This window comes from Oncorhynchus keta, chromosome 13 (genome assembly GCF_023373465.1).
Source record: "Oncorhynchus keta strain PuntledgeMale-10-30-2019 chromosome 13, Oket_V2, whole genome shotgun sequence".
NCBI classification, from domain to species: Eukaryota; Metazoa; Chordata; class Actinopteri; order Salmoniformes; family Salmonidae; genus Oncorhynchus; species Oncorhynchus keta.
The window spans coordinates 47779741-47803612 of NC_068433.1; the positions used below are offsets into that span (position 1 = coordinate 47779741).

The following is a 23872-nucleotide window of genomic DNA, read 5'->3' on the forward strand; positions in this document are numbered from 1 at the left end:
TGTTGAGGACTGCACCAGTGATAGTGTTGAGGACTAGACCAGTGATAGTGTGAGGACTAGACCAGTGATAGTGTTGAGGACTAGACCAGTGATGGTGTTGAGGACTAGACCAGTGATGGTGTTGAGGACTAGACCAGTGATGGTGTTGAGGACTAGGCCAGTGATAATGTTGAGGACTAGACCAGTGATGGTGTTGAGGACTAGACCAGTGATGGTGTTGAGGACTACACCAGTGATAGTGTTGAGGACTAGACCAGTGATAGTGTGAGGAATAGACCAGTGATAGTGTTGAGGACTAGACCAGTGATAGTGTTGAGGACTACACCAGTGATAGTGTTGAGGACTACACCAGTGATAGTGTTGAGGACTACACCAGTGATAGTGTGAGGACTAGACCTGTGATAGTGTTGAGGACTAGACCAGTGATAGTGTTGAGGACTAGACACAGTGATAGTGTTGAGGACTAGACCAGTGATAGTGTTGAGGACTAGACCAGTGATAGTGTTGAGGACTAGACCAGTGATAGTGTTGAGGACTACACCAGTGATATTTTTCAGGACTAGACACAGTGAAAGTGTTCAGGACTAGACCAGTGACAGTGTTTAGGAATAGGCCAGTGATAGTGTTAGGGACTAGACCAGTGATAGTGTTGAGGACTAGACCAGTGATAGTGTTGAGGACTAGACCAGTGATAGTGTTGAGGACTAGACCAGTGATAGTGTTGAGGACTACACCAGTGATATTGTTGAGGACTACACCAGTGATAGTGTTGAGGACTGCACCAGTGATAGTGTTGAGGACTGCACCAGTGATAGTGTGAGGACTAGACCAGTGATAGTGTTGAGGACTAGACCAGTGATGGTGTTGAGGACTAGACCAGTGATAGAGTGAGGACTAGACCAGTGATAGTGTTGAGGACTAGACCAGTGATAGTGTTGAGGACTAGACACAGTGATAGTGTTGAGGACTACACCAGTGATATTGTTGAGGACTAGACCAGTGATAGTGTTGAGGACTAGACCAGTGATAGTGTTGAGGACTACACCAGTGATAGTGTTGAGGACTACACCAGTGATAGTGTGAGGACTAGACCTGTGATAGTGTTGAGGACAAGACCTGTGATAGTGTTGAGGACTACACCAGTGATAGTGTTGAGGACTAGACCAGTGATAGTGTTGAGGACTAGACCAGTGATAGTGTTGAGGACTACACCAGTGATAGTGTTGAGGACTACACCAGTGATATTGTTGAGGACTACACCAGTGATAGTGTTGAGGACTGCACCAGTGATAGTGTTGAGGACTAGACCAGTGATAGTGTGAGGACTAGACCAGTGATAGTGTTGAGGACTAGACCAGTGATGGTGTTGAGGACTAGACCAGTGATGGTGTTGAGGACTAGACCAGTGATGGTGTTGAGGACTAGGCCAGTGATAATGTTGAGGACTAGACCAGTGATGGTGTTGAGGACTAGACCAGTGATGGTGTTGAGGACTACACCAGTGATAGTGTTGAGGACTAGACCAGTGATAGTGTGAGGAATAGACCAGTGATAGTGTTGAGGACTAGACCAGTGATAGTGTTGAGGACTACACCAGTGATAGTGTTGAGGACTACACCAGTGATAGTGTTGAGGACTACACCAGTGATAGTGTGAGGACTAGACCTGTGATAGTGTTGAGGACTAGACCAGTGATAGTGTTGAGGACTAGACACAGTGATAGTGTTGAGGACTAGACCAGTGATAGTGTTGAGGACTAGACCAGTGATAGTGTTGAGGACTAGACCAGTGATAGTGTTGAGGACTACACCAGTGATATTTTTCAGGACTAGACACAGTGAAAGTGTTCAGGACTAGACCAGTGACAGTGTTTAGGAATAGGCCAGTGATAGTGTTAGGGACTAGACCAGTGATAGTGTTGAGGACTAGACCAGTGATAGTGTTGAGGACTAGACCAGTGATAGTGTTGAGGACTAGACCAGTGATAGTGTTGAGGACTACACCAGTGATATTGTTGAGGACTACACCAGTGATAGTGTTGAGGACTGCACCAGTGATAGTGTTGAGGACTGCACCAGTGATAGTGTGAGGACTAGACCAGTGATAGTGTTGAGGACTAGACCAGTGATGGTGTTGAGGACTAGACCAGTGATAGAGTGAGGACTAGACCAGTGATAGTGTTGAGGACTAGACCAGTGATAGTGTTGAGGACTAGACACAGTGATAGTGTTGAGGACTACACCAGTGATATTGTTGAGGACTAGACCAGTGATAGTGTTGAGGACTAGACCAGTGATAGTGTTGAGGACTAGACCAGTGATAGTGTTGAGGACTACACCAGTGATAGTGTTGAGGACTACACCAGTGATAGTGTGAGGACTAGACCTGTGATAGTGTTGAGGACAAGACCTGTGATAGTGTTGAGGACTACACCAGTGATAGTGTTGAGGACTACACCAGTGATAGTGTTGAGGACTACACCAGTGATAGTGTGAGGACTAGACCTGTGATAGTGTTGAGGACGAGACCAGTGATAGTGTTGAGGACTAGACACAGTGATAGTGTTGAGGACTAGACCAGTGATAGTGTTGAGGACTAGACCTGTGATAGTGTTGAGGACGAGACCAGTGATAGTGTTGAGGACGAGACCAGTGATAGTGTTGAGGACTAGACCAGTGATAGTGTTGAGGACTAGACCAGTGATAGTGTTGAGGACTACACCAGTGATAGTGTTGAGGACTACACCAGTGATATTGTTGAGGACTACACCAGTGATAGTGTTGAGGACTGCACCAGTGATAGTGTTGAGGACTAGACCAGTGATAGTGTGAGGACTAGACCAGTGATAGTGTTGAGGACTAGACCAGTGATGGTGTTGAGGACTAGACCAGTGATGGTGTTGAGGACTAGACCAGTGATGGTGTTGAGGACTAGGCCAGTGATAATGTTGAGGACTAGACCAGTGATGGTGTTGAGGACTAGACCAGTGATGGTGTTGAGGACTACACCAGTGATAGTGTTGAGGACTAGACCAGTGATAGTGTGAGGAATAGACCAGTGATAGTGTTGAGGACTAGACCAGTGATAGTGTTGAGGACTACACCAGTGATAGTGTTGAGGACTACACCAGTGATAGTGTTGAGGACTACACCAGTGATAGTGTGAGGACTAGACCTGTGATAGTGTTGAGGACTAGACCAGTGATAGTGTTGAGGACTAGACACAGTGACAGTGTTGAGGACTAGACCAGTGATAGTGTTGAGGACTAGACCAGTGATATTGTTCAGGACTAGACACAGTGAAAGTGTTCAGGACTAGACCAGTGACAGTGTTTAGGAATAGGCCAGTGATAGTGTTAGGGACTAGACCAGTGATAGTGTTGAGGACTAGACCAGTGATAGTGTTGAGGACTAGACCAGTGATAGTGTTGAGGACTAGACCAGTGATAGTGTTGAGGACTACACCAGTGATATTGTTGAGGACTACACCAGTGATAGTGTTGAGGACTGCACCAGTGATAGTGTTGAGGACTGCACCAGTGATAGTGTGAGGACTAGACCAGTGATAGTGTTGAGGACTAGACCAGTGATGGTGTTGAGGACTAGACCAGTGATAGAGTGAGGAATAGACCAGTGATAGTGTTGAGGACTAGACCAGTGATAGTGTTGAGGACTAGACACAGTGATAGTGTTGAGGACTACACCAGTGATATTGTTGAGGACTAGACCAGTGATAGTGTTGAGGACTAGACCAGTGATAGTGTTGAGGACTAGACCTGTGATAGTGTTGAGGACTACACCAGTGATAGTGTTGAGGACTAGACCAGTGATAGTGTGAGGAATAGACCAGTGATAGTGTTGAGGACTAGACCAGTGATAGTGTTGAGGACTACACCAGTGATAGTGTTGAGGACTAGACACAGTGATAGTGTTGAGGACTAGACCAGTGATAGTGTTGAGGACTAGACCAGTGATAGTGTTGAGGACTACACCAGTGATATTGTTCAGGACTAGACACAGTGAAAGTGTTCAGGACTAGACCAGTGACAGTGTTTAGGAATAGGCCAGTGATAGTGTTAGGGACTAGACCAGTGATAGTGTTGAGGACTAGACCAGTGATAGTGTTGAGGACTAGACCAGTGATAGTGTTGAGGACTAGACCAGTGATAGTGTTGAGGACTACACCAGTGATATTGTTGAGGACTACACCAGTGATAGTGTTGAGGACTGCACCAGTGATAGTGTTGAGGACTGCACCAGTGATAGTGTGAGGACTAGACCAGTGATAGTGTTGAGGACTAGACCAGTGATGGTGTTGAGGACTAGACCAGTGATAGAGTGAGGAATAGACCAGTGATAGTGTTGAGGACTAGACCAGTGATAGTGTTGAGGACTAGACACAGTGATAGTGTTGAGGACTACACCAGTGATATTGTTGAGGACTAGACCAGTGATAGTGTTGAGGACTAGACCAGTGATAGTGTTGAGGACTAGACCTGTGATAGTGTTGAGGACTACACCAGTGATAGTGTTGAGGACTACACCAGTGATAGTGTGAGGACTAGACCTGTGATAGTGTTGAGGACTAGACCTGTGATAGTGTTGAGGACTACACCAGTGATAGTGTTGAGGACTACACCAGTGATAGTGTGAGGACTAGACCTGTGATAGTGTTGAGGACGAGACCAGTGATAGTGTTGAGGACTAGACACAGTGATAGTGTTGAGGACTAGACCAGTGATAGTGTTGAGGACTACACCAGTGATAGTGTTGAGGACTAGACCAGTGATAGTGTGAGGACTAGACCTGTGATAGTGTTGAGGACTAGACCAGTGATAGTGTTGAGGACTAGACACAGTGATAGTCAACCTCAAGCTGAACCTCGGCAAGACGGAGCTGCTCTTACTTCCGGGGAAGGACTGCCCGTTCCATGATCTCGCCATCACGGTTGACAACTCCATTGTGTCCTCCTCCCAGAGCGCTAAGAACCTTGGCGTGATCCTGGACAACACCCTGTCGTTCTCAACTAACATCAAGGCGGTGGCCCGTTCCTCTAGGTTCATGCTCTACAACATCCGCAGAGTACGACCCTGCCTCACACAGGAAGCGGCGCAGGTCCTAATCCAGGCACTTGTCATCTCCCGTCTGGATTACTGCAACTCGCTGTTGGCTGGGCTCCCTGCCTGTGCCATTAAACCCCTACAACTCATCCAGAACGCCGCAGCCCGTCTGGTGTTCAACCTTCCCAAGTTCTCTCACGTCACCCCGCTCCTCCGCTCTCTCCACTGGCTTCCAGTTGAAGCTCGCATCCGCTACAAGACCATGGTGCTTGCCTACGGAGCTGTGAGGGGAACGGCACCTCAGTACCTCCAGGCTCTGATCAGGCCCTACACCCAAACAAGGGCACTGCGTTCATCCACCTCTGGCCTGCTCGCCTCCCTACCACTGAGGAAGTACAGTTCCCGCTCAGCCCAGTCAAAACTGTTCGCTGCTTTGGCTCCCCAATGGTGGAACAAACTCCCTCACGACGCCAGGACAGCGGAGTCAATCACCACCTTCCGGAGACACCTGAAACCCCACCTCTTTAAGGAATACCTAGGATAGGATAAAGTAATCCTTCTCACCCCCCTTAAAAGATTTAGATGCACTATTGTAAAGTGGCTGTTCCACTGGATGTCATAAGGTGAATGCACCAATTTGTAAGTCGCTCTGGATAAGAGCGTCTGCTAAATGACTTAAATGTAAATGTAAATAGTGTTGAGGACTACACCAGTGATAGTGTTGAGGACTACACCAGTGATATTGTTGAGGACTACACCAGTGATAGTGTTGAGGACTGCACCAGTGATAGTGTTGAGGACTAGACCAGTGATAGTGTGAGGACTAGACCAGTGATAGTGTTGAGGACTAGACCAGTGATAGTGTTCTGGACTAGACCAGTGATGGTGTTGAGGACTAGACCAGTGATGGTGTTGAGGACTAGACCAGTGATGGTGTTGAGGACTAGGCCAGTGATGGTGTTGAGGACTAGACCAGTGATAATGTTGAGGACTAGACCAGTGATGGTGTTGAGGACTAGACCAGTGATGGTGTTGAGGACTAGGCCAGTGATGGTGTTGAGGACTAGACCAGTGACAGTGTTGAGGACTAGACCAGTGACAGTGTTGAGGACTAGACCAGTGATAGTGTTGAGGACTAGACCAGTGATAGTGTTGAGGACTAGACCAGTGATAGTGTTCAGTACTATGCCCGTGATAGTGTTGAGGACTACACCAGTGATATTGTTCAGGACTAGACACAGTGAAAGTGTTCAGGACTAGACCAGTGACAGTGTTTAGGAATAGGCCAGTGATAGTGTTAGGGACTAGACCAGTGATAGTGTTGAGGACTAGACACAGTGTTATAGTGTTCAGTACTAGACCAGTGATACTGTTGAGGACTAGACAAAGTGATAGTGTTCAGGAATAGACCCGTGATAGTGTTGAGGACTAGACCAGTGATAGTGTTGAGGACTAGACCAGTGATGGTGTTGAGGACTAGACCAGTGATGGTGTTGAGGGACTAGACCAGTGATGGTGTTGAGGACTAGACCAGTGATGGTGTTGAGGACTACACCAGTGATAGTGTTGAGGACTAGACCAGTGATAGTGTGAGGAATAGACCAGTGATAGTGTTGAGGACTAGACCAGTGATAGTGTTGAGGACTAGACCTGTGATAGTGTTGAGGACTAGACCAGTGATAGTGTTGAGGACTAGACACAGTGATAGTGTTGAGGACTACACCAGTGATATTGTTGAGGACTAGACCAGTGGTAGTGTTGAGGACTAGACCAGTGATAGTGTTGAGGACTACACCAGTGATAGTGTTGAGGACTACACCAGTGATAGTGTTGAGGACTACACCAGTGATAGTGTGAGGACTAGACCTGTGATAGTGTTGAGGACTAGACCTGTGATAGTGTTGAGGACTAGACACAGTGATAGTGTTGAGGACTAGACCAGTGATAGTGTTGAGGACTAGACCAGTGATAGTGTTGAGGACTAGACCAGTGATAGTGTTGAGGACTAGACCAGTGATAGTGTTGAGGACTAGACACAGTGATAGTGTTGAGGACTAGACCAGTGATAGTGTTGAGGACTAGACCAGTGATAGTGTTGAGGACTAGACCAGTGATAGTGTTGAGGACTAGACCAGTGATGGTGTTGAGGACTAGACCAGTGATGGTGTTGAGGACTAGGCCAGTGATGGTGTTGAGGACTAGACCAGTGATAATGTTGAGGACTAGACCAGTGATAGTGTTGAGGACTACAGTCTAGAGAGTATCATAGGTTTGTTCCCTTTATTATTTGACCAACCAACATCTTAAACTGAAAACAGTCACTCAATGAATGATATACACTGAGAGGACTAAACATTAGGAACCTTCCATGACAGACTGACCAGGTCAATCCAGGTGAAAGCAATGATCCCTTATTGATGTCACTTGTTAAATCCACATCAATTAGGGTAAGTGAACGGGAGGAGACAGGTTATAAAAGGATGTTTAAGCCTTGAGACAATGGAAACATGGATTGTGTATGTGTCCCATTCAGATGGAGAATGGGTAAGAGCAAATATTGCCCCGTTCAAAGTGCCTTTGAATGGGGCATGGCGCTAGGGGCCAGGCACACCAGTTTGAGTGTGTCAAGAACTGCAATGCTGCTGGGTTTTTCATGCTCAACAGTTTCCTGTGTGTTTCAAGAATGGTCCACCTCCCAAAGCACATCCAGCCAACGACAGGCAAGTGGTTGAAAATGGGTCATTGATGCAAGACGACCAAGGAGGCTGACACGAATTGTGCAGAGCAACAGTCGGGCTACAGTTAGTTAACTGACAGACTAGTACAACATTGGTGCCCAAAGACCCATAAAAAAATTATGTAACTCGTCTTACCTTGACATGAATGGGATATGGCAGCCGACAACCTTACAGAGTTCCACTTCTTTCAGCAAAAACAAGAAACTGTGGTTGCAGTGGCCTAAGGAACAAATACACTGGACACTGGAGAATTGGAAAAACATTGCCTGGTCTCATGAATCCTGGTTCCTGCTGTTTCACGCTGATGGGAGGACTAGGGTATGGAGAAAACCACAAGCACATGGATCCATCATACCGTGTGTCAACATTACAGGCTGTTGGTGATGGTGTGGGGTGTTTTTCAAAACACATATTGGGTCCCTCCATGATGCCACAGGATATCTGAACATCATTACCAATCAGATGCATGCCTTCATGGCAGCAGTGCATCCATCTGCAAATGTTTTTTTTTTCAGCAGGATAATGCCCCATGCCACAAGGCTAGGATTGTCCAGGAATGGTTCAACTGTACGAACATGACAGTGAATTCAGCTGACTGCTGTGTCCTGCCCAGTCACAAGATCTCAATCCAAATGACCATCTGTGGGATGAGACGGAACAAGCTATTCAGAGTAGAGATCCACTACCAGCCAATTTGACACAACTGTGGGAAGCATTGGAGACAACATGGGCAAGCAACCCTGTGGAACGCTTTCGACAACTTGTAGAGTCCATGCCCCGAAAAAAAACGTTGGCTGTTCTGAGGGCAAAAGGGTGGGTGCAACTCAATATTAGGAAGGTGCTCCTAATGTTTTGTATACTCATTGTACATCCCATAAGTTACCAAATGAGGCATACGTTATCTGAAACAAGTTCCATATGAATTAATATTATGAGTGTGTGTGTTTTGTGTAATATTGAATGGTAAGGGCTAAAAGCATTCAATTGGAATGTTGTGATCCAGAAGTTACACCATATAATTTCTTGTCCTGTCTAGTGCCTTGCTCCAGGAGGGTGATTTGCATAGATGACACTTTGCATTGGCAGCACATGCTTCAGTGCTCTGGGAGTATTTATAACCCTGTGAGTTTAACACTTCATGACTGAGAGCTGTCCTTCATGACAACAGAACCCACATCAACAATGACTTTTATCACCATCTTCATCTGGATACTTGCCCTCTGTCTCCAAGGTAATATATTTCACACAACATTTTCCGGACCATTGCATTATTAGGCTATATAACCTTATTACTGTTTTAGTGAATATGCTATATGAACAAATAATGTAATGATAATTATACATGCCATCTGTTTCAGAGTCCAGAGGCCAGGTCACAGTGACCCAGACTCCTGCAGTGAAAGCTGTTTCAGTGGGTCACTCAGTCAGTCTCAGCTGTAAGACCAGCAGTGCTGTACACATTAACAGCAATGGACACTATTTGCACTGGTATCAACAGAAACCTGGAGGAGCTCCTAAACTCCTTATTTACTATGCTAAAACCCTTCAGTCTGGGATTCCATCTAGATTCAGTGGCAGTGGATCTGGGAGTGACTTCACTCTGACCATCAGTGGAGTCCAGACTGAAGATGCAGGAGATTACTACTGTCAGAGTTACCACAGTGGTAATGTGTTCACACAGTGATACAGAGTCGTACAAAAACCTCCTTCAGTCAGACTGCACAGTGACTGTACTGATACAGCTGGGTCTTACTGCAGGTGCTGAGGGGGAAGGGACAGTGACATGGAAGACTGAGCAGCGAGGAAACATTGAATAAGGGTAGAAAGCGTAATTCAAATCACATGTTCTCCCACATCATCATCATCATCATCATGGTTGCGACTCATTATATTTGTTATGACCTGAAAGATCATCTAAAAGTTATGAGGTTTTGAAAACACAATACCTGCCAAATACAAAATAAGAAGTAAAAGAAAAGGTGTCATGACCTCAACATTGCTTCAACGTTACAATCACTTAAGCCCCCAAAACAAGTCCCCAAATGTCTGATTTAAATGGATTTGATTTTACAGGATTATTATGAACTATTTTCAATATGCAGGTTCCTGACTGTTAGATCTGTGAATGAGACATGATGCTGGATTCAAACATGAGACACTATCTACATAAAGTATAATTTACATTTTAGCATTGTCATTAATTATATGGTGGCATATCTGTTATGTCTACCTCCCTGAATCAACCATAGAGGTTAAACCTGTCCACTCCCTCACATCTGGCCCAGTCTATGGTATTTCAGGCAGTGAAACTGTTCAACTGCTAGACTGATAGCTGTCAGACTATAAGGGCACAAGATGAGACCCAGATGCAGACACGGGAGGCAGATGGTTTGAGTCATTTTTTATTCTAATCCAAAAGGGTAGGCAAGAGAATGGTCGTGGACAGGCAAAAGGTCAAAACCAGTTCAGAGTCCAGGAGGTACAGAGTGGCAGGCAGGTTCGAGGTCCAGGCAGACAGAATGGTCAGGCAGGCAGGTACGGAGTCCAGAAACCGGCACGGGTCAAAACCGGGAGGACTAGCAAAAAGAGAATAGAAAAAGAATGAGCACAGGGAACCACTCTGGTTGACTTTAACATACAAGACGAACTGGCACAGAGAGACAGGAAACACAGGGATAAATACACCGGGGAAAATAAGCGACACCTGTAGTAGGGGGTGAAGACAATCACAAGGACAGGTGAAACAGATCAGGGCGTGACACAGAGTGAAACTGACAGGGCTGGGTGGTTCTGCTTGTCCCAGAATAGAGCAGCACTGTCACCATATTAGCAATTAAACATTTGAAATATATATGTTTTGGAAAGTAACTCTTTAGCAGTGTGAGTTCTGAGAGTGGATTTTAGAGGTTTATTACCAAATATCAAATTTTTCTTACTGGTATTGGTGCTATAGTATAACAGGATCATTCCGTTGTAGAAATGATTGCATAGTATTTGTTGGATCTGATGCACTTTAAATTCTGTTTGAAATGATGAGAGTAGCTATATGCTACAATAATGAAATAATGAAGCTGATTGATGTAAATTAGTATGAAATGTGCTGCATATTCATGAGATAGTGAAGACTGGAATCATGATTAAATTAACTCTTTCTGTATTTTTTCCCCAATCAAAACAAATTATTTAAACTCTGAGTCAAGAAGACATGCACAACTTACTCTCAAAATGGTTAATTTAGCACACAGCACTACTGTATAATCCTATATAATATACTCTACAATTTAATAGAGGAGAGGAGAGGCAATACACAAAGGATAAACAACTAGCTACAGTACTGAGAACAACCGACAACAAAACACAATCTATAAAGATAAAGGCAAAAATAAACTATGAAAATATTTTTTGTCAAAACAATACATCAGTATGTTACATTCATGCTCTAAAGTTTAACACACCACCAACAACCAAACACTAGGATGGGGTTGAAGACTAGTCCTAAAATAACTTTCAATGAAGATTATTCATTGAGCTTGCTTTTTAGTCCAGGACTAGGCTTAATGTGTTTTGCAAACTACCCCCGAAACTACAAAGACATTAATAATCAGATTTACTATTCACAGTGTAAATCTCAATATCAATTTTGTCAAATCTACTCTGAGACAAGACAAAATTACCTCAAAATAATATTTAACCTTTTTGGGATAGGGGGCAGCATTTTCACTTTTGGATGAATAGCGTGCCCAGAGTGAACTGCCTCCTACTCTGTCCCAGATGCCAATATATGCATATTATTATTAGTATTGGATAGAAAACACTCTGAAGTTTCTAAAACTGTTTGAATGATGTCTGTGAGTATAACATAACTCAAATGGCAGGCGAAAACCTGAGAAAAATCAAACCAGGAAGTGGGACATCTGAGGTTTGTAGTTTTTCAAAGCTTGGCCTACCGAATACACATTGAGATATTGATGAGGTTGCACTTCCTAAGGGCTTCCACTAGATGTCAATTGTCTTATAAACTGGTTTGAGGATTCTACTATAAAGGAGGGGCACATGACACCTCTTTGAGTCAGTGGTCTGGCAGAGAGCCTCGGTCTCATGACGCACGCTCCCGACATAGTTACCTCTCGTTCCAGTGCTTTTCTGAAGACAAAGGGATTCTCCGGTTGGAACATTATTGATGTTTTATGTTAAAAACATCCTAATGATTGATTCAATACATCGTTTGACATGTTTCTAAAGGACTGTAACGGAACTTTTTGAGTTTTTGTCTGGATGAAATGCCTGCGCCCCATGAAAATGGATTACTGGGCTGAACACGCTAACAAGTGGCTATTTGGACATAAATGACGGACTTTATGGAACAAATCAGTCATTTATTGTTGAACTGGGATTCCTGGGAGTGCCTTCTGATGAAGATCATCAAAGGTAAGTGAATATTTATGGTCTTGTTTCTAACTTTGTTGACTCCAAAATGGCGGATATTCCTCTGGCTGTTTTGCGTTCTGAGCACCGTTCTCAAATTATGCTTTTTCAGTAAAGTTTTTTTAAAATCAGACATCGGTTGCATTAAGGAGAAGTCTCTTTAATTCTGGGAATAACACTTGTATCTTTTATCAATGTTTATTATGAGTGTTTCTGCAAAATCACTGGATGTTTTGGAATCAAAACATTACTGCGCGTAAGGCGCCAATGTAAACAGAGTTTTGGATATAAATATGCACATTATCGACCAAAACATACATGTATTGTGTAACATGATGTCCTATGAGTGTCATATGATGAAGATCATCAAAGGTTAGTGATTCATTTTATCTATATATCTGCATTTTGTGACACCTATCTTTGGCTGGAAAAATGGCTGTGTTTTTTCGACTTGGCTATGACCTAACATAATCATATGTAGTGCTTTCGCTGTAAAGCATTTTTTTTAATCGGACACGATGGGTAGATTAACAAGATGTGTATCTTTCATTTGCTGTATTGGACTTGTTAATTGAACCGCATTCCAGTCAATGTAGCTGGTTGAGAGAATGCTAAGAGTGTGTAAAGCTGTCATGTAGGCAAATGGTGGCTATTTTGAAGAATCTCAAATATAAAATAGTTAGATTTTCTTAACACCTTTTTGGTTACTACATGATTCCATATGTGTTATTTCATAGCTTTGATGTCTTCACTATTATTCTAAAATGCATAAAATAGTAAAAATTAAGAAAATCCTTTGAATGAGTAGTTGTATTCAAACCTTTGACTTGTGCTGTAAGTATTCAGACCCTTTACTCAGTAATTTGTTGAAGCACCTTTGGCAGTGATTACAAAATCGAGTCTTCTTGGGTATGATGCTACAAGCTTGGCACACCTGTATTTGGGAAGTTTCTCCCTTTCTTTTCTGAAGATACTCTCAAGCTCTGTCAAGTTGGATAGCGAGCGTTGCTGCACAGCTATTTTCAGGTCTCTCCAGAGATTTTTGGTTTCAAGTCTGGGCTCTGGCCGGGGCTACTCCAAGACATTCAGAAACTTTCTTCCGAAGCCACTCCTGCATTGTCTTTGCTGTGTGCTTAGGGTCATTGTCCTGTTGGAAGGTTAACCTTTGCTCCAGTATGAGGTCCTGGGAGCTCTGGAGCAGGTTTTCATCAAGGATATCTCTGTACTTTGGTCCGTTTATCTTTCCTGACTAGTCTCCCAGTCCCTGCCTTTGAAACATATCCCCACAGCATGATGCTGCCACCACCATGTTTTACCGTAGGGATGGTGCCAGGTTTCCTCCAGACGTGACGCTTGGCATTCAGGCCAAGGAGTTCAATCTTGGTTTCATCAGATCAGAGAATCTTGTTTCTCATAGTCTTAAAGTCTTTTAGGTGCCTTTTGGCAAATTCCAAGCGAGCTGCCTTGCGGCTTTTACGGAAGAGTGGCTTCCATCTGACCACTCTACCATAAAGGCCTGATTGGTGAAGTGCTGCAGAGATGCTTGTCCTTCTGGAAGGTTCTCCCATCTCCACAGAGGAACTCTGTCAGTGACAATTGGGTTCTTGGTCACTTCCTTGACCAAGGCCCTTCTCCCACAATTGCTCAGTTTGGCCGAGCAGCCAGCTGTAGGAAGAGTCTCGGTGGTTCCAAACTTCTTCCATTTAAGAATGATGGAGGCTACTGTGTTCTTGGGGACTTTCAATGCTGCAGAAATGTTTTGGTACCTTTACCCAGATCTGTGTCTAGACACAATTCTGTCTCAGAATTCTACAGACAATTCATTTGACCTCATGGCTTGTTTTTTGCTCTGACATGCACTGTCAACTGTGGGACCTTATATAGACAGGTATGTGCCTTTCCAAATCATGTCCAATCAATTGACTATATCACAGGTGGACTCCGATCAAGTTGTAGAAAGATCTCAAGTGTGATCAATGGAAACAGGATGCACCTGAGCTCAATTTAGAGGGGTCTGAATACCTATCTAAATACGGTATTTCTCTTTTCGTTTTTTATAAATGTGCAAACATTTATATAAATGTGTTTTCGCTTTGTCATTATGAGGTATTGTGTGCAGATTGATGAGGGGAAAAAAATATTGAATCATTTTAGAATGAGGCTGTTAAAATGTGGAAAAAGTTCATACTTTACGAATACACTGTACTGTATGTACATCAACAGTTGAATACTATGGGTCTTGACTAGAATACAGTATATACACTGAACAAAAATATAAACGCAACATTTTAAATGTTGGTCCCATGTTTCATGAGCTGACATAACAGCAATTTTCCACATGCACTGTTAGAAATATTATGAATAAATGAATAAACAATATCTTCATTTTAAATAGAACTGTGACTAAGTAAACTTATACTCTGTTTTATTATATCTGATTAACAATATGAGTTCATAAGAAGGGATTGTGTGACACAGACAAGGAGTAATTACAGTTAATGAACACCATTCCAACTAGGAAGAAAGAAATGGGTTGTGGATTAAGTAAACAGATAAGGTAGTTAACCTATAGTTGAACCGACGAAACCTAGCTCTGGGGTGTTTTAGATAAGACAGTGAGTGCATTCCTCCTTTTCTGTAAATTAGTACTGTCAGTTAAGTGGTGATCGATAATGTTGAGGGGTCAAAAGTTTATTAAGTTATGTTGTGTGACCTGTGAGTGTGTTAGTGAGTTAGAATTAACTTTTAACCTCACTTGATTCTAGGTCGGGAGGAGGGGATTCATTCTAGAAGCAATGAAATGACGTTATGTTATTGTATATAAACTGTTGCTCGTGGTAACGTGGCAGCGCGCTCCGAGAATAAATTCTGTTACCTATGTTTGATAAGACTGGTCTCCGTCTATTTTATGCAAACAAGAATCTTACAAATTCTCATAAAATAGATTAAGGGAATTCAATTAATGAAAACACATTGGTATAATTAAATTACAGTAACATGCACAAAAGGCTTATTTCTCTCAAATTTTGTGCACAGATTTGTTTTTATCCCTGTTGGTGAGGATTTTTCCTCTGCCAAGATAATCCATCCACCTGACAGGTGTTGCAAATCAATGTCACGTTCTGACCTTAGTTCTTTTGTTATGTCTTTGTTTTAGTATGGTCAGGGCGTGAGTTGGGTGGGTTGTCTATGTTAGTTTTTCTATGATTAGCTATTTCTGTGTTTGGCCTGGTATGGTTCTCAATCAGAGGCAGCTGTCAATTGTTATCCCTGATTGAGAACCATATTTAGGTAGCCTGTTTTCTATTGTGTTTCGTGGGTGATTATTTTCTGTGTTAATGCCACACAGGACTGTTTCGTTTGTTTCGGTATTTCACATTGTTATTTTCAAAACAGTAGAAGCCTCATTCAAGTTTCAAAAGATGGTTGACATCTAGTGGAAGCCCTAGAAAGTGTAACTTCATCCATATCCCACTGTGAATTCAATAAGCCCTAACAAAAGTAGCTACTTGGACATAAATATTGGACATTATCGAACAAATCAAGCATTTATTGTGGAACTAGGATTCCTGGGAGTGCATTCTGATGAAGATCATCAAAGGTAAGGGAATATTTATAATGTTATTTCTGATTTCTGTTGACTCCATGGCAGATAATTTTATTGTCACGCCTTGGTCTTAATATTTTGGGTTTCGTTATTTATTTGGTCAGGCCAGGGTGTGACATGGGTTTATTTTGTGGTGTGTTTTTGTATTGGGGTTTAGTAGGTATTGGGATTGCGGCTGAGTAGGGGTGTCTAGCATAGGCTTGGCTGCCTGAGGCGGTTCTCAATCAGAGTCAGGTGATTCTCGTTGTCTCTGATTGGGAACCATATTTAGGTAGCCTGGGTTTCACTGTGTATTTTGTGGGTGATTGTTCCTGTCTCTGTGTTAGTTGTTCACCAGGCAGGCTGTATAGGTTTTCACGTTCCGTTTGTTGTTTCGTATATATTTATAGTTATTTCATGTATCCTTCCTTTTCATTAAAGAACATGAGTAACCACCACGCTGCATTTTGGTCCGACTCTCTTTCGACGGAAGAAAGCCGTTACATTTATTTGTTTTCTGAGCACCGTCTCAGATTATTGCATGGTTATTTTATCTCTATTTCTGCTTTTTGTGACTCCTCTCTTTGGCTGGAAAAATGGCTGTTTTTCTGTGAGTTGGTGGTGACCTAACAATCGTTTCTGGTGCTTTCGCTGTAAAGCCTGTTTGAAATCTGAACACTGTGGTGGGATTATCAACCAGATTGCCTTTAAAATGGTATAAAATACATGTATGTTTGAGGAATTTTAATTATGAGATTTCTGTTTTGAATTTGGCGCCCTGCACTTTCACTAGCTGTTGTCATATCGATCCCATTAACAGGATTGCAGCCATAAGAAGTTTAATGTGTGACTTTAATCCAGATCCCACTGAGGAAGCAGATCAGGAAACATGTATGGTGCCTCATAATCTTTACCCTCGAAGTCTAATGTAATTAGGGCCCTGTATTTTTCCTGTGTCAGTTCCAACAGTTGTTTGTCCTTGTCAGGTCAAATCAGCACCCTAGTCATAATAAATCTCCTAAAAATGTACTTAGTAGCCACCTAATATACTCTCCCTCCGCGGCTGCTTGAAAAACAGACATGTGTTTGAGTACATGTCATGGAGTTATGAGGGCCCAGGGGTTCATAAGGACGGCTGAGCAGTGCAACACCCGCATCAAACAACAAGAGAACGAAATGAAACCGAAACAGTTCTGTCTGATGCAGACACAAAACAGAAAACAACTACCCACAAAACCCATGTGGGCAAGAGCTACCTAAGTATGGTTCTCAATCAGAGACAACGACAGACAGCTGTCCCTGATTGAGAACCATACCGGGCCAAAAACAAAGAAATACAAAAACATAGAAAAAAGAACATAGAATGCCCATCCTAGTCACACCCTGGCCTAACCAAAATAGAGAATAAAAAGCCTCTCTATGGCCAGGGCGTGACATCGCTGTTGTCCAACTGTCCAACTGAAATTCCCTCTGAACAGTATGTCTAACAGTATTTCCTCAGAAGGGAATAAGTTCTATGACCAGATGGAAGAGAATTTCTCAAGGGAGCTCAACGTCAACAGTTTGGCTGAAGATTCGTTAGACAATGAGGAAGCTGCTATCTGGGAGCCTACACTAGAGGTTGACCAAATGTTCTATGAGTTGTCTTATTTCAACTAATCTAACCCCCTTCCCATTGTAAACAATGTGTTCATTGGGTGTCTTTGTCTTCAGCTAGCCGTCCTTTAACTGATGGCTCCAAGTTCTCCTGGAGCGACAGTGAGACCCAGGTCCTCCTCAGTATCTGGGGGAGTGACGAGGTCCAGGAGGATCTGAAGGGCTGCACCAAAAACAGACACATTTTCACTGAGATCTCTCAGGCCATGGCAGACAGACATCAATTTCTGATAACCCATGATATATTCTGATCAACTGGCTTGTTTTTGTGTCAAGAAACTATCACGGCACAAGGCGAGACCCAAATGCAGACACAGGAGGCAGATGGTTGGAGTCTTACAATGTTTATTAATCCAAAGGGGTAGGCAAGAGAATGGTTGTGGACAGGCGAAAAGGTCAAAACCAGATCAGTCCAGAAGGTACAGAGTGGCAGACAGGCTCGTGGTCAAGGCAGGTAGAATGGTCAAAGAGGCGGGTCCAGAAGCAGACAAGGGTCAAAACCGGGAGGACTAGAAAAAGGAGAATGCAAAAAGCAGGAGAATGGGAAAAACGCTGGTTGACTTGGAAAGATACAAGACGAACTGGCACAGAGAGACAGGAAACACAAGAATAATGTCACGATTTCCGCCGAAGTCGTCCCTCTCCTGGTTCAGGCGGCGTTCGGCGGTCAACATCACCAGCCTTTTAGCCATCGCTGATCAACCTTTCATTTTCCATTGGTTTTGTCTTGTCTTCCCTCACAACTGGTTTCAATTCCATCAATTACATGTTGTGTATTTAACCCTGTGTTTCCCCCATGTCCTTGTCCGGAATTGTTTCTTGTAGTGCTTGTGTACGTTATGCTGGTGGATACCGGGTTTTGTTTGACCCATTGATTTGATTGTTCTGTTTGCTGTGGTTTGTTATGTTTATTAAACAACACCGTTGTAAATCAGTTTTTGCTCTCCTGCGCCTGACTTCTCTGCTGCCAGTATGCGCCCCGTTACAATGAATACACTGGGGAAAACCATCGACACCTGGAGGGGGTGGAGACAATAATGAAGACAGGTGAAACGGATCAGGGTGTGACAGAAACTAAATACAGTGCCTTGCGAAAGTATTCGGCCCCCTTGAACTTTGCGACCTTTTGCCACATTTCAGGCTTCAAACATAAAGATATAAAACTCTATTTTTGCCTGAAATGTGGCAAAAGGTCGCAAAGTTCAAGGGGGCCGAATACTTTCGCAAGGCACTGTATATTTTGTGAAGAATCAACAACAAGTGGGACACAATCATGAAGTGGAACAACATTTATTGGATATTTCAAACTTTTTTAACAAATCAAAAACTGAAAAATTGGGCGTGCAAAATTATTCAGCCCCTTTACTTTCAGTGCAGCAAACTCTCTCCAGAAGTTCAGTGAGGATCTCTGAATGATCCAATGTTGACCTAAATGACTAATGATGATAAATACAATCCACCTGTGTGTAATCAATTCTCCGTATAAATGCACCTGCACTGTGATAGTCTCAGAGGTCCGTTAAAAGCGCAGAGAGCATCATGAAGAACAAGGAACACACCAGGCAGGTCCGAGATACTGTTGTGAAGAAGTTTAAAGCCGGATTTGGATACAAAAAGATTTCCCAAGCTTTAAACATCCCAAGGAGCACTGTGCAAGCGATAATATTGACATGGAAGGAGTATCAGACCACTGCAAATCTACCAAGACCTGGCCGTCCCTCTAAACTTTCAGCTCATACAAGGAGAAGACTGATCAGAGATGCAGCCAAGAGGCCCATGATCACTCTGGATGAACTGCAGAGATCTACAGCTGAGGTGGGAGACTCTGTCCATAGGACAACAATCAGTCGTATATTGCACAAATCTGGCCTTTATGGAAGAGTGGCAAGAAGAAAGCCATTTCTTAAAGATATCCATAACAAGTGTTGTTTAAAGTTTGCCACAAGCCACCTGGGAGATACACCAAACATGTGGAAGAAGGTGCTCTGGTCAGATGAAACCAAAATTGAACTTTTTGGCAACAATGCAAAACATTATGTTTGGCGTAAAAGCAACACAGCTCATCACCCTGAACACACCATCCCCACTGTCAAACATGGTGGTGGCAGCATCATGGTTTTGGCCTGCTTTTCTTCAGCAGGGACAGGGAAGATGGTTAAAATTGATGGGAAGATGGATGGAGCCAAATACAGGACCATTCTGGAAGAAAACCTGATGGAGTCTGCAAAAGACCTGACACTGGGACGGAGATTTGTCTTCCAACAAGACAATGATCCAAAACATAAAGCAAAATCTACAATGGAATGGTTAAAAAATAAGCATATCCAGGTGTTAGAATGGCCAAGTCAAAGTCCAGACCTGAATCCAATCGAGAATCTGTGGAAAGAACTGAAAACTGCTGTTCACAAATGCTCTCCATCCAACCTCACTGAGCTCAAGCTGTTTTGCAAGGAGGAATGGGAAAAAATGTCAGTCTCTCGATGTGCAAAACTGATAGAGACATACCCCAAGCGACTTACAGCTGTAATCGCAGCAAAAGGTGACGCTACAAGGTATTAACTTAAGGGGGCTGAATAATTTTGCACGCCCAATTTTTCAGTTTTTGATTTGTTAAAAAAGTTTGAAATATCCAATAAATGTCGTTCCACTTCATGATTGTGTCCCACTTGTTGTTGATTCTTCACAAAAAAATAGAGTTTTATATCTTTATGTTTGAAGCCTGAAATGTGGCAAAAGGTTGCAAAGTTCAAGGGGGCCGAATACTTTCGCACGGCACTGTATATACTGTACTCTATATCATCTACTGCATCTTTATGTAATACATGTATCACTAGCCACTTTAACTATGCCACTTTGTTTACATACTCATCTCATATGTATATACTGCACTCAATACCATCTACTGTATCTTGCCTAAGCCGCTCTGTACCATCACTCACTCATATATCTTTATGTACATATTCTTTATCCCCCTTATACTTGTGTCTATAAGGTAGTAGTTTTGGAATTGTTAGCTAGATTACTTGTTGGTTATTACTGCATTGTCGGAACTAGAAGCACAAGCATTTCGCTACACTCGCATTAACATCTGCTAACCATGTGTATGTGACAAATAACATTTGATTTGATTTGATTTGAAAGTCTGGTTGCATAGAGAGAACCCTTTGCATTGCCAGCACATGCTTCAGTGCTCTGGGAGGGTTTATAACCCTGTGAGTTTAACACTTTCCCTCTGCTTTCAGGAAAAAGATGTTGAGCTCAGACAATACACAGACGTCCGTAACCAATTATGAATAAGAATTTGATGTCACTAACTGTCAATGTCTGTCTTTAGTAATACCCATTTAATATGTAATCTATTACATGGGGGTTTATTCATTGTAAGAATGTCCCCCTCCTTGAATCCACCATAGAAGTTGCAGTAAAACTAGTCCACCCACTCACATCTGACCCAGTTCAGGCAGTGAAACTGAAACTAGACTGGTAGCAGTGGGAGTGAAACAGATTTACATAGACAGGGCTCAGTGGTTCTGCTTGTCCCAGAATAGAGCAGCACTGTCACCAGATTTTCACTCTGTTCCCAGGGTGTTGGAGGTAGAGAAGACTATCTCTCTATTTTATATTTTGAAGTAGTGTTTTTAGCTTCAAAGCACAGACCATAACATATTATATTGTGATGATATTAATTACTGGTCAATGATGATGTTACGCGAAGATAAGGTTTAGGCCTGACAGTTTTCAAATACACCATTAACCAGCCTAGCTGATTACATTTATTTTCCACAATATTACAAATATATATATTATCAAGTTCATTCATAGAAACAACACAAATATGCATTCCAAAAAGAAAACTTTATTTTAATCCATTATTACATAATTGAAGAATCAAAGCGAACATGATAGTGAATAAAAGCAGATCACATCAAATCTAAAACGAACAAAATCTCATTCTACAGAATAGATTGACACATACACTCAAGCCAAGCTCCCTGTTAGTCTACACGAGAGTGATCACTAAATCAGAGAACAACTGATCTTAGAACAAAGCAAGTCAAAGCCGAGGAACCAGCGTCCTCTCTCCACATGGGTGTGTGACTGAGGGGTTCTACCCAGAACAGTCAGCCCTCTTCAGGGTCTTGGTGACTGGAGTCTGGGAATTCTGCTGGGCTTCACAGGTCACCTCTCCTGCCTTGGTCCACTCCTGGTAAGTGAGGGTCAGGGTGCTGCTCCAGCTATACAGACCGTCCTTCTCCTGGACCCTGGGACTGGCCTCCTGCTTCTGGCTGGTCCCGTCCACTTTCCATCTTATGGTCCAGTCTGAGGGGAAGCCCTTGTTGGCCAGACACGTCAGTGTGGCTGTTGTTGTACTGGACAGCTCCTCACTAGAGGGGGGCAGGACGGTGAGGGTGGGGGAACTGTTACCTGAAAGAAACACAACACATCATCTATATCAAAACACAGTACTTTGGAAATGACTTAATATGGAAGTTAGATTGCTAAATGACGTGAAGAAAACACAAACAGTCAAAAGATATAAAGTAGATTACAAGTATAAAGTATACAAGTATGACGTGTTTAACTTTAGTATTACTTTGTCATACAGATATATTTTTAGGAACGTATCTGATCAGAATACTCATATTTGTAGTATTTTGCAGAATCAAAGAGGTTGGATATGAACATAACAGAGACCTTTTATGTTCACATTACCAATGTGACTATCATGAACACAATGTACTGATGACTACAAAAACAAATATTATAGTTATCGAAACAGAATAAAAGTTATATAGTCTGCAATCATACAAATAAAATAATAAATGCCTACAATTTAACATTTTGATTAAATCAGCTGTTGAAAGAAGACTCAGTCAAAATCAATATATAACAATATTTTTGGAGAGTAAAATATCTCAAATGGAAATGTTTTAATAGAAAATAAAGAGTTTAAGGAAAAAAATGGAATCAGACAAACATCAAGAAACTTACTTCCAACATCAAGTCTGGTACCGCTACCAAAAGTGTGCCACAGTGATACAACCCCTATTACTGCTCATACAGAAACCTAACACTCATTGGGAAAGCTGAATACTTACATATTTCAGACTGTGGTTTAATTCATGAACTCATATGAATACTGGTCAAATATAATGTTATATTCTTAATTTGAAAAAGTTTTTTGATTAAGTGAAAAACACTACAGTATTATTATAAAATATAAAGGTGTAAAACAAACAAAAACATTGCTCAACTTAAAGTCATACAGTTGACAGAGAAATTACAGTGATATCAAAAAGTGAAAAAAGTGGTTAATTGTGTTGTTTTACTTACTTCCAACATCTAGTCTGGTGCCGCTACCAAAAGTCCACCACAGTGATACAATCCCTATTACTGCTGGTACAAAAACCTCTCTGTGCTGTGATGCTTCAGCTGTAACAGTGAAAATCCCTCATACAGAATCACACTAAACACAAATACCATTTAACATCTTTCGAGGTAAAATAAACACTTCATATGGGCTGTTTATACAATTAATAAAAAATATAAGTTGTATCTCATATTTAGATATTTGTCATTAGTATTTCTTCTGTGTATCAGATTTCCTCTTAGGAACAGAACAGTCAGTGTTCAACATTAAATCCAGCATTTGTGTTCCTCCATTTTGTCCAGGAGAAAAAGTAACAGCAGTAATATTGATTCATGTTGTGTATATTCCCTGTTTATCTCAGATATATCTACGGTTGTAAAGTCAGAGAGAACAGACACCACTACCAGAGGAATTGAGAAAGGTTCACAAACTGATTTGAGGAACTTATGTAAGAGTCCAAGCATGAGTGAACTGACAGTTAGGGCTGTATTCAATCTGTATCGCTGAAGCCTTTACATTTTAATCGGGTTTTAGCTGTGAACTTCAACGATATGGATGGAATAGAAAAGTTGTCATATACAATATATTAGAGTAAAACGCATGATGTTTGTTCTTATAAAAGCTAACATGTGCAGGATAAAATACAGTTTTAATGTTAGGAGTCTACTTGGAAACTGAAATAGATTTAAAACATGAATATGCATATGCCCGCTAGAGTGTATAAACATTTGGGTTTAACACGTCATGACTGAGAGCTGTCCGTCATGACAACAGAACCCACAACAACCATGACTTTTATCATCATTTTCGGGCTCTGTTCAATTTGTATCGCTGAAGCATTACAGATTGCACGATAGAAATGTGAAGATCATTTTCAATTGATCCAACATATTACATTTACTTCACTTAGCAGAGGCTCCCATCCAGAGGGTCTTACAGGAGGAATTAGAGTGAAGTGCCTTGGTGACAGATTTTTCACCAAGTCAAGTCAGGGACTTGAACCAGCAACCTATTAACCACTAGGCTACCTGCAGCCC

At 42.2% G+C, this 23872-nt stretch overlaps 2 gene segments (V, D, J or C); one reads left to right on the forward strand and one right to left on the reverse strand.

Moving 5' to 3' along the window:
- The first annotated feature begins 8480 nt into the window (after positions 1 to 8480).
- On the forward strand, positions 8481 to 9511 carry LOC127906826 (immunoglobulin kappa variable 4-1-like). The segment is given in 2 exon segments: positions 8481 to 9028; positions 9156 to 9511. Coding segments are annotated over 2 exon segments (399 nt in total).
- An 11789-nt stretch (positions 9512 to 21300) lies between these two features.
- On the reverse strand, positions 21301 to 22955 carry LOC118392583 (Ig kappa-b4 chain C region-like). The segment is given in 3 exon segments: positions 21301 to 21889; positions 22457 to 22516; positions 22946 to 22955. Coding segments are annotated over 3 exon segments (387 nt in total).
- Positions 22956 to 23872: the final 917 nt, after the last annotated feature.